Source organism: Phascolarctos cinereus, unplaced genomic scaffold, assembly GCF_003287225.1.
Source record: "Phascolarctos cinereus isolate Bilbo 61053 unplaced genomic scaffold, phaCin_HiC Scaffold_2;HRSCAF=192, whole genome shotgun sequence".
NCBI classification, from domain to species: Eukaryota; Metazoa; Chordata; class Mammalia; order Diprotodontia; family Phascolarctidae; genus Phascolarctos; species Phascolarctos cinereus.
Genome location: NW_027555625.1, coordinates 131,377,830 through 131,391,716, shown reverse-complemented (window position 1 = coordinate 131,391,716; position 13,887 = coordinate 131,377,830). Strand labels below are relative to the sequence as shown.

The window sequence follows — 13,887 nt, the reverse complement described above, 5'->3', positions numbered from 1 at the left end:
CTTGATCAGGCCCTGATCTTCCATGAGGCAGCTTCCTGGTCACCCACCTCAGGGAATGGGAGTCTAGACTTGGTGGATTTCTGAAAACCATGCCCATCATCATGCTGTCTCTGATGACCCCATTCGGCATCCAAGAAGTGAAGTCTTATGTATCTGCATTGCAAATCTCTTCAGTTAGGGCAAAGTAAACCCCCACATTCTGTCTCAACATTGAACATTTTGGAGCAGCTGGGTGGTGCAGTGGATAGAGCACCGGTTCTCAAGTCAGGAGGACCTGAGCTCAAATCCGACCTGCATCACATAACACTTACTAGCTGGTGTGACTCTGGGCAAGTCTCTTAACCCCAAATGCCTCACAAAAAACCAAAACCAATACCAAAAAAAAAGCATTGAATGTTTTAACTAAAAGTGCTGACCCATCTCTTAACAGAGGTCAATTCACTCCCCAAAGTTAATCAGTTTCAGAGTTAGGCTCTGAACATAAAAGTTTTTTAAGTCCAAGGCTTTTTAAGCCATGTGACCCTGGACAAAGTCTCTTTATAGGTGTGAATTTCAGTCTTTTCATTTCGCAAAAGGAATAACATTATCTTAACTACCTACCTTTCTGGGTATTTGGGAGGAAAGTGTTTGGTAAGTCATAGCCTTGCAGAAATGTGACTTTTGATGTTCTAATTGGGACTGGAATATAGAGCTAATTTAAAAAAAACAACTAGGATCACTATTATCATGTTCTGACATAAAACTTGTAAGCAAAGAAACAACTCTCAACAGTGATAAACAGTTTTTATTCAGGCAATGAAACATGAAAAAAATATATTAGTACTTATTATAATAATTCCATTTGTGTAAGTATAACTCTTACAAATATTTACCTGACATATAAAAAGGGAAATTATTGTACATATAAAATTTATGTAGATGATCATTACATATACAATGCAATCCTGGTAGGAGTCAAGCAGCTTTCACTCCTCCCTATGGGAGGGTAATCAATCACTCACTGTATGGCAGTCACAGGGGCACAGCGAAAGCAGGTGTGCAATTAGGGTGGTCACTTATTGGCACATTTGTTACTATATATGGAAATCTATTGGCAATGTACTTGTACTGACAGCAACACTGAGGAACATACTGGCACCTTTGAGAATTAAAAGGGGCATCTGGAACCACAAAGAAGACTCCAGGTTAGATTGAGTTAAGACCTGGGGGTGGGCTTAGAGTTCCAATTCTCATGACTACAAGACCATTTGAGTTATCAAGTAAATACAGAAGATTACAGTTATTAGCCTGGGCACTCCACCAGGGCCTGAACTAGCTGAAATTTGGATCTTCCCCAGAACCAACATAGACTTAATACATGTTTGTCAAACTGATTTAAAAATTTGACTGGCAGAGTACTTCTTTAGAATGGATCTGAGATGCCACTTTAGGCAGAGGACAATACAGTCTTTAATAGCTCTAAAAATAAAGAACTATTCGAAAATATGAAGACAGCTTGGCTGCATGCCTGGCCTCCCTTTGTATTTAGGTGATAGAATACCACAGGTGTAAAGTCATGCACTTAGTATCCATGAGATAACAATAGAAACTAAGAGTCACTAAATATATTATAGCTAAGAAACCATTAGTAGGAATCTTGCTTGTTCAAGTCTAAGTGCAGGCTGATAAGGCAAAACAAAAAAGAAGGAATTGACTCTGGATGACTACCTATGAATACGCTATGAATATGTTAAGACATTGTTACAGGCAGAGAGAGGGCTCATCTACTGCTGAAGAATGCTGCCCCTAAAAAGTGCTTTGCCAAGTCTAGAACAGTATTTCTCAAAGTGGACCCTACAGAAGTTTCAAGAAAGTAAACCCAAGGGAGGAGTTTCACCAAAAACCGAAGGACCAGCATGCCAAACAAACCTGCCTGTATCCATTCTGCCAATGCAGGGACTGAAGACTCATGGCGACATGACTTAAGAATGATTTTCCTGTTAGTGTAGATTCTCCTAGGTGTGTGATTACTAGTAGGCCTCCACAGAGGATGCAAGGTTCTTCGAGGTTGGTTCAAACATCTGGGGACAAATCACATTTGACAAAACACTGCTCTAGAGAAGAGGAGGGGCTCACTGCATTTCTCCATCTTTCATACTAGAGGCTCAGCTGGCAAAATCTAGTTTATTCCTCTTCTCACAGATGTGGAAGCCGTATTATGTGGTTATTTACTTGTATTCAAAGGGAATGGTAAAATATGGTTATCACCTTTAAGGGAACAATTAAGCTTCAGACCCTGTTGTGTATCTTTCTAACCCTACTAATGGGACCCATAGGACAGGCCTTCTAAACTCCTCCCTGTAATTACCTGAGGTGAATAATGTTTGATCCACAAAACACACACAAAATTGTAATGCTGTCAGTTTGAGAAAGTCGTGAGAACTTTCTTAATACTGTGAAGGTAAGAGGTTCTTCAAAATCTTTAAATGTCATTCTTTTGAAACAAAAAGAAGGAAAAAAAAGGAGAGGTGAAAAACAAATGTATGGCACGATCCTGGGCAAGGCCGTGGGCTTGTGGGAGCTGCCTCAAGAAGCCAAAGGCACTGCAACCTGCAGCTATTTTAAGGACTTTGCATGTCCTGTGAACCACAGTGAAAATACAGAGGAAATGGATTTAGAAAAACATGTGTTGGGGTTCTCCCTGCCTCCCTCCCCTCAATGATTCTAAAGGCCAGCCACTCTAATTATGAGGCCTATTCATCAAAACTGAAGATTTGGGTTTAGATTTTGCTACGGGATTTTACTTATACTGTGTGTCCCAAAAATCTTAGTGCCATTTTAAACTTCAGTACACAAAGCTTGAACATTATTTAATAGCTATAAAAATATTTAAATATAATTTCACAGCCATTAAAGCTTAAAACAGCACTAAGACTGTATTTAAAAGCAAATGGGAAACACTGTCTTTAAGGAAATCATTCAGCCCTGCCTACCTTTGTGCATCATTGTGAGTTTGTGGATGAACTCAAATCATTATAATTGAGAATATAGTTTCTAAATGTCAATGTGGGGGATGAATGACAAAAGTAGGATGGACTAGATGGGAAGGAGACGAGGTTGAAATAAGGGAAAATTCAACCTGAGTCCTCACCCAAACATAAAACTGGATTCTGTAATACTCTGGAATGCTTCCAAAACCTTCATCATTTTTCACTGTCATGTGTTTCTTAACTTCCTAATTTGGGCCAGGGTTAAAGAGAGCTAGAAATGCATCTCTCGAGTTGTGCAGAACAAGGGGTTTGGGGGCTGAGTCAGTCATGCAGCCAGACTTCAAGGCATTTCTCCAAATAAAGCAAAACTCTGGAAGATTCACCATCACTGACAGCTACTGTCCAACCTCGACTCCATGGAAAAAAAAGGCTAATTCCTACCATGAGACATCAGATGCTCCAACAAAAATAATTTTAGACAAAAATAGCGACACTTTGGCAAAGTCAACCATCTATTTTTTGAGAACCAAAGAACAAAGTCCTGGTCCTACCTCCCAAGCATTATCCAAAATACCCCCAAAATCTACTGCAGAAGTTGTGTCTGAGGTGGCAGAGTAGAGGGGCCCCAGCACTTTTTTTTTTTCAACTGGACATTCAAATACTTACAAGAATATAGTTCCCTTAGCTCTCAATTATGTTGAAGGCGAGAGCTAGGCTGTTAGCCTAGGCATTAGGGCATTAGGGTTGTTTTATGCTCCCAAACTCAACCTACTTCGTTTTGCCCAGGCTATTTCATGATTGGACAGATGCCTAAGGTACTTACAAGCTTGTCCTACCAAGTGCTAACTTTCAGTGCTATTGGAGCATTGGTGAGTAAGTATTAGTCAACAGTTGAAATATTAGTCTTTAAGAAAATAGGGCCCTTTCACATTTCCTACACTGCACCTCCATTTGCTAGGGTCTATATACAATGGCAACCAAAGTTGGCTGCTAACTTGTGGGCCAAAAGGGGATTGTCATCATCAATTTAACACATAGCACTAGTGCTCTTTGGCTCCTAAGAGACCGTGACTCCACGATCCAGCTGAAACGGCTACATGCACTCCATGTGTAGGACAGACTGAGAGCAAACAAACAGACACGGACACTTCCTATCTACACTTCCTATCTATGTTGGCTAGCAGCAGAAAGGTTCTGTAAACTTTCCCTTTTCCTAATGCCTGGATTATTTTCACATAGGGTTTTAGAATCATAGCTCAAAGAAGAAACCAACGCATTACTCCACTGCCTGGAAACTTTTCCATTCAGTATCTGTAAGGTGCAGCAAAAATCCCCTTAAGCCCCAATAACTGCTTTCAAAAGTCCAAATGATTGTCCTAAATTGAGTGACACAAAGTTATTTTTTCTTTTGCTGTTCCATTTTTTCCTTTAATTTTTCCTTGTTGCTGCACAAATGTTTAGATACTAAAGGCTTTCAAAAGCACCAACTATGGGAGCTGCATTTTAATAGAATAGGATTCTCACCTTTCAAAGAAATACTGAGTTGTGACTGAAGAGTGAAGAACTCACAGGAAAAGAGATCTGCAAATTTTGGATTTATGGAGGGCCACCACTGTTCACTGCAAAAGTTGGATCATGCAACAGCATCAAAATTACAGTATGACAATCACACACATTCAAAATACTGCACAGATCACAATGAAGTCCTTGCAGGTAATAAGTTCAAGCAAAAATAAGTGATGCCAAAGGGCTGCATGGATTTGGCTTAGCTCACGAGGAGGGGAATGCACTGGCATTGGACTGAACACTACCACCCAGTAGCCAACGAGATGAACGCGTGCTGATCTTTCTGTCTATAAAAGGCAACAAAAAGAGATTCTGTCAATACTGATTTTTCCCTTACAGAGTTTTTTTTTCTTCAAACTGTAATACAAAGGGTGCTGAGTCTCAGAGCACTTTATATATAACTTTTTTTAACTCCCCTGGTTTTAACAAAAAGTTTGTTGTTAAAAATCCTGGTAATGGAAGTCTTTTTGAATCAAGTGTGTCAAATAAAGCAAAACATAGGCTTGGCCCTTCAAGTTATTCTTCAATTCTGGTCCTTATAGTGTTAAAATCTCATACCAGGTTCTAGAGAAGAATGTTATATCAATTCTAAAATATTAAAAAGCTGGAATGCTTCTCCTAATTTCTCCTTCTTATACCCTCCCTCCCAAGATGGAGGTGGTGGAGGGAAACTGTAATCAATTTCTAACTGGATTAAGATTACGTAAATCTTTTCTAAGGGTGGAGTTATTTGCACAGTTCAAGTGAAAAGGTAATTGATTTCTTTAAATTAAAAAAAAATCTCATTTTCATATCCAGAAAAGGGTCACCAGTCTGCACCATGTGTATCTATTGAGAAAAGCTGGCACTAACTCAAACCAGTACAGCTACACTGGAAGGAGTAAATGCTTGTCCTCACCCCAGGCAAATCACTGATCTAAAACAGCAATAAAGGAGGATGGTAACAGAAACCACCACGCAAGGGCTTCTTTCCTTCACAGAGCATCTCATTCCTGCTGACTTCCTGAATTCTTCAGTGTGAACTTTGAGAAAGAAAGGAACCAACTTCAAAAGAAAACAGAAGCCCGTCCCCACTGTGGGACCATCCCAGGACATCTGCTAGAGCCATGACTTAATTCTGCGGTTTCCCAGAAGAGGGAGCAGCTCCAAATCCCTCAGCACAACCAGGTGTTAACTCAGGAGGTATCGAACCCAAACTGAACCTCTCTTGACTTGAACAAGTTAGATGCTCCCTTCAAATAAAAATCAACTTCAAAAAGAAAGTTATGTCACCTTAGAAAAAGAAAAGAATTAATCAGATGGTAACTCTAAATCACAATTTGAGGCTACACAGAGGTGTTCACCTCAGGAAACAACACAGACCACAACAATCCACAAACTGGAAAGCCAAACCTAGCGGCCAGCCTCCTGGTTTGCTGAACCTGACTACCAACAAATGAAAACAGACTCAAGAGGGGACTGAGACCTCTGGGGGGTTGTCCTGTCTTTTATGTTTTTGGGGGGTGGGGGTGGGGCTGTTGAGTCTGCAGCAAAGCGGAACAGGGAGCAGTAAGCATGTGCCCTTCTCTGCTATGGGGAGATTATTCTTGGATAAGGCAAAAACACTTGGGCATCACAAAGAAGCAGCTGAGGGAGGAGACGCTGGACTAACAGCCAGTCTTTCCCAGCTTTGCAATCAGCTCGTCACAGATCTTTGTCAGTTCTTCAATTTCTTGGTTCTGAAAAAGAGAAGATGGGAGTCAGAGTATGATCTTTTGGCTCTTTTTGCATCCCTGGCTGTATTCAGTAATCACAGAACTCTAGTGAATATACCTCGCTTTCCTATCCCAAGGATTGAGCACATCTCACCACTGGCTGAATTGAGTTATTCATCTATGAATGAGAATATGACCAGGGCAACACGGAGAGGAGGGCAGGAAGGAGGCCTTTTTAGGAAATTATAAAGCACCATGATGGTTGGGTGAGATGATGTCACAAAGGGCAGTGCTGTGAGGGACTGGCCAAGGGACATTACGGGGGGGGGGGGGTGTTAGTGACCTTGCACTGGGATTTGGTTGAATGCTACTAATGACTCTCATCCTTAACTGCACTAATTGACAAAAGTGCCTCATACTTGGTACCTCTCTCTACCTCAGACTGTTTCCTAAACCCCAAATGCACCTCCCATTCTCAGTGAATCACTAGACATCCCCTACGGGCTGATTCTAAGATGAGTCCTCTCCTGCTGGTGATGACCTTCCCATTCATGTCTAACAAAGCACTTTATGCTCTATCTGTCTCATGCACTTTCTATGTGAAATAATCTATCAGAGCAATCATTATCCCCTTGTACACTCCATGAGGACAGGGATAAAGCTGAATCTGAATTTCCTATCTCCCTCTAAAACTGGGCACAGCAACAGATACAGCAAAGGATTTATACAGGTTTGTTTTAGACTGCTGAACAACTAGAGTTCCCTCTCTCTTTTCTGAGTTAATTCAGAAGAGGTGAGACAGCTGTAGTGGTTGTTACATGGCTAGGTGGCACTAGAAAGCTGGCATCATGGAACTGACCCAAATGGATGGTGGAGTCAGCAGGAGCCCACTTCTGCAGGGCTTCCAGTGAGGCGGAGGCCTCCCAGATTATTAGGTGATCATAGATATTTTCATTTAGAGAAAATAGGCATAGCCTCTTCATTTTCCCCCCTAAAGCTTAATGTTGACATCTTCCACTGATGTTGTCCTGATGTGAAGGTGACCCCAGGGCCTCAAAGACTATAACAAGGTTTGACAAATCACGTGGGAAAAGTCCCAAGAATGGGATAATGATGGAGCTTCCACCACCCAAGGACCAGCTCAATTAGGATCAAGAGAAGCTCGTTACTAGTGCACTGACCACCATGCACTTGGTTTTCTTCTTTCTACAGAAATTCATGAAAACTATTTATTATGGCTTGAGGTTTGGGAAGGGTAACGGGGGGAATGGGACTGTGACTTTCATTGGTAATAATATAGAAGAGTAACATAGAATTAGTAAATACATACTGAAGAAGTCTCAGGTTCCTGAAGTAGTGATGTCACTGAAACAAGGTGACCAAGGAAAAGGGCATCTTAACATTATGACTGATCTCTTTCTTCTAGAGCAAGGATTCTTAGCTTCATTTGAAAATAACCATATTTCCATATACTTATTAATTTTCTTTATAATACTATGTATTTAAAAATATTACTCTGATAATAGGTCATCAGGCTTTGCTGTCTAGACTCAGGGTATACTAAATTGCTAGGGGACCTACAGAAGCTCCTCCCAGCCCCTCTGTCTCCCAATAATCCAAATGAAAAAACTATTACCTTCTGCTGAAGGGCTCTTTCTAGAGACTCCACTTTCATCTGTTCTTTCCTGAGGCCAGCATGGAGAGCTGCACTCTCAGCTTTGGCTTTTGTCCGAACCTGAGCAATCTCTTCGTTGGCTCTATGGTGTGGAAATTGAATGAAAAGAGATAAAAGGCACAAGAATTAGGCAATGGGACAGTTAAAGTGCCACTGCATCAGCAGTGGGCACTCACAGGATAGGGACCCTTCCCTACCACGTGCCTGATGAGGACAGACAGGGAACACCAAAACTCGTCCTAAAGACCCCCTCTGCTTGGTGAATTCCAGTATGTCTTCCCAATTTCCCTGAGGACTTAAAGCTTAGTGTTAAAAGCTGTGGCCAATCCAAAAATCACACAGGAAGAAAGTGTCCCTGAAATGACATTCTGAGCCAAGGGGAAAATGAATTATAAAAAAAAAAGCAATTAATGTACAGCTTCCTCACTGTAATGCTGATTCTGCATAAAGCAACAGGCATGGGGAGAACAGCAGAAAGGCTTAGTCATGCTCGAAGTCACGCTTTTCAGAACTCACCTCACACCCATGTGGCCAGACACAGACTTTATGAAAAGGAGATATTTACCAAGTTCAATAGGGAAGGAGATTATACCCAGGACCATAGTTATGCTGATGGGGAAAAAGAATTCTCAACTTAAAACCCCTTGGCTGCAGAACATTCTTGCTCCTATCCACCTTTCCCATAACATCCTAGACGAGCAAAAGTCATGATGATAGACTTACTTGTCTAGTTTTTCTTCTGCATGGAGTTTCAAGGCTTGATATCGCTGCTCCTCTTGCTTGACTCGAGTTAAGTAGTCTTGAGCACATTTTTTCAAAGCCTCTTCATTCTGTTCCAAGATGGGAATTTGAAATCAAAAGAACATGTTAGTGCTTCTCCTAGACTACAGAAACCCCTAACAGGTTCTTCTTCAAGATTCAGGTGCCTGGCACAAAGTACATTTAACAAGGGCTTTTTTATTCATTCGATTAAACTTCATGAATTAAATAAAATTAAAAACAAAAAACATTTGAGTGGCCTCTATGTTCAAGATAGTTATTCAAAGTCTCATCACAAATGAGATGCATTAGACAGGGCCTCTCTTAAAGGGTACATACTATTGCTGTTTAAAAGTTTGTTTATAAGGACTGATGCTGAGTGAAGTAGGCAGAACCAGGAAACATTATACACAGTAACAACCACGTTGTGCCATGACTAACACTGACAGACTTAGCCCTTCTCAGCAATGCCGAGAAAAGGATCTAAGACATCTCCAAAGGCCTCATGATGGAAAATGCTATCCATATCCAAAGAAAGAACTATGGAGTTTGAATGCAGATCAAAGCATACTATTTGCTCTCTTTGTTCTTCTGTTTTGTTTTGTTGTCTCTTTCTTGTGGTTCCTCCTATTGGTTCTAATTCTTCCTTGCAACATCACCAATGTGAAAACGTTTAATAGGAATATATATGTATAGCCTATATCAGATTGTGCATAGTCTTGGGGAGGGAGGTGGGTAGAGAGGGGGAGAAAAATTTAAAACTCAAAAGCTCATGGAAGTAATTGTTGATAAATCAAAATAAACAAATAAAAAAAAGTTTCCTGTTAAAAAAAAAAGATGTACATACTCTTGGATAAGTACTGGCAAAATGCCACTAAGCACATCTTAATTTATAATCTATAGAGCAATTAAATTTTTTTCCTCCTAAAAATATTAAGCAATGTATCCTCCACTCAAGTACTCTTCCAATACTTACTTGAGCTATGGTATTAAGGTGTGGAATAAGGTGTGGCTTAACCTTGAAGGCCAAGGCTTTGCCAGCAGAATGCCAGTTGTGCCAAGCTGGCAGAAACCTGTTATTAAGCATGTATTGTTTGTTCTGAACATGTACGGTCACGCACACAAAACAAATTAAATTACATCTCAATCTATACTGCGTCCATCACCTCTCTATCAGGAGACGGACAGTATGTTTCATCACGAGTTCTCTGGAACTGTGGTTGGTCATTGTACTTTAACGGTATTCTTAATGCTAAGGAAATACTGGAGTTGCTGTTTCATCTACCAGTCTCCAGGCTAGATGAGCTCTTGCTAAAGTTACTGATGTTGGCTGGCCAGGCCACAAAGAGCACTAAGCACCTCGTAACTTTCTAGTCTGTGTCCACAGCTTCAAACTTGGCCACAACAGTGTGGCCCATCAACAATGATAGAAAGAACGACTGAAAAGAGAATTAAAAGAAGATTACAAAAGGTCTTTCAAAGCCCCAAGTGGGTACTCCATCAAGAGGCTGGCCACATCAGATTCCGGGAGGTGAAGGAAACACCAAGGAATGAATAACCAGATAACCTTTCAGGAGGGACAAGGAAGCAGAGAGAAAAGCGCTCAGCACCTTCTTAAACCCTTCAAGGACTCCCTTGAGGTTCTCATATCTCCGGAATAGGTCAGACAGAGATCTCTCCACAGAGTTCAGGTCTGCCAAGGCCTGTTCCTTCTCCATGGTCAGCTGCTGGAAGCTCTTCTGAGAGGTCATATTTGTCCTCTGCTCATCCTCTGGAAATATAAGGCAACAAAGTAAGAATGCTGGTGTGACCTCTTGCTTCACATTAGCCTATAAATCTCACGAACATGTAAGGGGCACTGCACACAACTAGGTTATCAAATCCAGTGCTATGTTGAGTAGGAATCCCTGCTACAACATCCCCAACAGACTTGGTTATCCCAGACCTCCCGCCCTTTGGAGGTGCTGGTTCTACTTGGGGACAGCTCTCATTGTTTTTCCTGTTATTAAGTTTACCATTTGCCTCTGAGACTTTCACCCCACTGCTCTTACATTTGTTCTCTGAGGACAACCCTTACAACATAGGTTATCACACTGTTTTTTCAAACCCACTTTACACTCTTAAAAATTATTGAGGATCACCACTCTGAAAAAAGTTCATTTATATGGGCTATAGTATGAATATTTACCATATTAGAAGTCAGATGCCTGAGTATTATGATGAAAAAAGTGTTGACTTCTCAGACCTCCTGAAAGGGTCTCAGGGACTTGCTGCCTTAGAACAAGACTAATCTCTATTCCACATATAGACTGGCCGATACTGAAAGACTGCCAGGATGGGAACCACCACGTTTTCTTTTCAAAAGTCTCTGCTTTGCTTTATCTGAGAGCTATGATTTCTTACAACAACAAGGGCTGAAAGGGGATAAAAATGTTCCTTTGGAGGACACCAATGAGTTCGGGAAGGGGACAGGCTTTTGAAAATGCATGACAGTGAAAAGTGCAATCTGGCACCAGAGAAAGAACACTGTCTGAATACAGAGTGAAGCATACTATTTTTCTTTCTTTCTTTCTTCAAATGTTCTTGTACAAAATGACTAATGTGGAAACGTTTTACATAATTACACATGTATAACCTATATCAGATTGCTCCAATTCAAGGAGAAGGAGGGACAGAATTTAGAACTCAAAAGACAAAACTAACAACAAAAAAGAAACCCTCACCAAACCAAAAAAATGTTAAAAATTGTTTTAACACGTAATTGGAAAAAATAAATTATTAAAAAAAAAAAGAAAATGTATGACCAGTGAACATTTAGTAAAAGGTTACTGTGGAGTCAGGTATTTTTTGCCCTACTCAGCATTCTGATCTGAAATCCACTCCCAGTGGCTCATACTTGGGAGGTAATTTCCCTCTTACCAATCATTTGGGCAATGGTTTTTTCGTATTCAGCCACAATTTTCCTAAAAAACAAAAAAGAAAAATCAGATGAGTTCTGTGTTTCCAAATGCACACTATGTATATTGTTCCTTGCATACAACACTGCCATTTTCACTGGCTATCCCCCCCCCTTCCTGGAACGCTCTCCCCCTCTCCACCTCTGCCTGCTAGCCCTCCTTCAAGTCTTAGTTAAAATCCCACATTCTTCAAGAAGCCTTTGCCATTTATCCTTAAGATGAGTGCCTTCTAAGATTCTCTTCCATCTACATGCTGCCTCATCCCTTTGATTGTGAGCCCCTTGAGAGCAGAGTCTGTTTTTAATCTTTCTTTGAGTCCCCCCAATATTTAACACAGGATCAGGCACATGGTAAGCATAGATGTTTTGTGAACTGACACACTAATCTGCACAAATACTGAGTTTCAACTAAGTCACTAGAATGGACCCAGTAAGATAGAAGTTTCTTTCAGATTTACACTGCCCTGTACAGATAGTCTTGTTACAATTTCAAAATACCACAGAATTTTTCACTTATCCATGTTTTGCTCCTTGTTGGATTTCCTACTAGAGTCTCAACATGCTTCTCCAGCTCCCAGTTCTGTACCTTGAAACATTAGTTTTGATTCCCCTTGTCTTTTCCCCTGCTCCTCACCCTGATTTGACAAGAACGCCGCTCTGAAAGAACACTCAGTTTTGAGTCCAAGGACCTGCATTTAAATCTTACATCTGATGCTTACAACCAGAGTAGCTCAGAGCAAAGCATGTGACCTTCCTGGGGTTCAGTATCCTCATCTGTAAGGTTACACTAGGTGGTCAGAAGTCCCTTCCCGTTCTAGGCCAATGATTCTATGCTCTCTGACTTGCTTACCGTTTACTATTACCTATGCATGTTTCTTATCCTGCCCAAGGCATTATGCTCACAGTCATCTTTATATAACAACTAATCAGTGAGTAAAAATTTTGGGTGAATGCTTGTTTTTCCAAATACTACTAGAAGGGACTTTTTAAAACAGTTATCTGGTCCAATCTCATCATTTCACAGATGAGGAAATGAACTTGACCAAAGTCACATGGGTAGTAAGCTTCTGAGCTAGAATTTGAACCTACTTTGACTCTAAGAGGAGTGTTTCCTCCCCGCCTCTCAGGAATTATTTGGGATGTTGGCTTTCTCCTCTCTGTGATTACTTGCTTTTAGTCACTTCATTATTTACCTGCTGCTCTGCCTGGTCCACCAAAATGAACACCCTTAGGCTCTGCTCTCTCCCCTGCCCCCAACAGCTGTTCTACCTCTGTTTATGTGTTATCTCTCCTCATTAGATTGTGAACTCATTGAGGGCAAGGACTGTGTTTCTTTTTATTATTAAGTGTATCCCTGGTGCTTAGCACAGTGATGCCTACAAAGTACACTGGATTGGCCATTTCAGTTTTCAACGCAATTCAGTTTTCAAGGAGATAGAAATCAACCTGTTTTGCCCTTTCTTATCACCTATGGCTAAACTCTAGTTGGTGCTGAAGGGATATGATGCTCAAATGCATTTTAACAAATTATTTATGGACTTGAATTATTTACACTCTCTCCCCAACATGCACAGACATAAAAGAGTAGGTGTCTTATCCTAATGGCTTTCCATTGGTCTGCATTATATATATTTGTAAGTAGTGATGCTACTCTGTTTGTACAGAGCTCTGACTTAACACATATCATGTAATGGCCCTGATTGCATCACCACCAACTGTTAAACCTACAGGAGACAAATACTTAGAGCGCAACCTCTCATTTTGGAGATAAGGATACTGAGGCCCAGTGACAGGGGCTGAACCCTCAACAGCTGGTGAATGCCGAAGCCAGGTTCCAGTCTAAGCCTTCCTCTCCTTCGGTGGAGTCTCTTTGACTGAGTAGAAGCAGTGTTCCTCCCAGGTCACAGAAGCCTTGAGTGCATACTAGCCATGGCCCTGGTTTTCATTGTATGGCTGTATATGTGGCATGGTGAAAAGAATACTGGCTCTGTTGTCAGTGGGACCGGGGGTCTCCTGATGAAGTTGGGCAAACCACTTACTTTCACATGCCTTATTTTTCTCATCTGTAAAAGAAGGGGGTTGGACTAGATGGCCTGTGAGATCTTTTCCAGCTCTGTGTCTATGATCCTTTATTTCTTTTCAAAGAAATCTCATTTTAGGAGTGTGGCAGATATTCAGACCCAACATCCAGCACAACATCTAGAACCCCAGCTAGGGTTCTAGCCTCAGAGTTTGCAAAAGGCTTTATACACATTACCTCATTCAATC

At 41.0% G+C, this 13,887-nt stretch overlaps 1 protein-coding gene across 11 annotated transcripts in view; it reads right to left on the bottom strand.

Moving 5' to 3' along the window:
• Positions 1–766: 766 nt before the first annotated feature.
• The window catches only part of TACC1 (transforming acidic coiled-coil containing protein 1), a 178,473-nt gene continuing 165,352 nt past the window's right edge, over positions 767–13,887 (bottom strand). For all 11 annotated transcript variants that reach the window (XM_078149588.1, XM_078149589.1, XM_020985234.2 and 8 more), the window contains 5 exons: positions 11,583–11,626; positions 10,274–10,434; positions 8,628–8,734; positions 7,866–7,986; positions 767–6,253 (listed from right to left, as the gene is read on the bottom strand). In XM_078149588.1, coding sequence (XP_078005714.1) covers positions 6,182–6,253; positions 7,866–7,986; positions 8,628–8,734; positions 10,274–10,434; positions 11,583–11,626 — 505 coding nt within the window. In that variant the 3' untranslated portion in view covers positions 767–6,181. The remainder of the gene's footprint in view (positions 6,254–7,865; positions 7,987–8,627; positions 8,735–10,273; positions 10,435–11,582; positions 11,627–13,887) is intronic.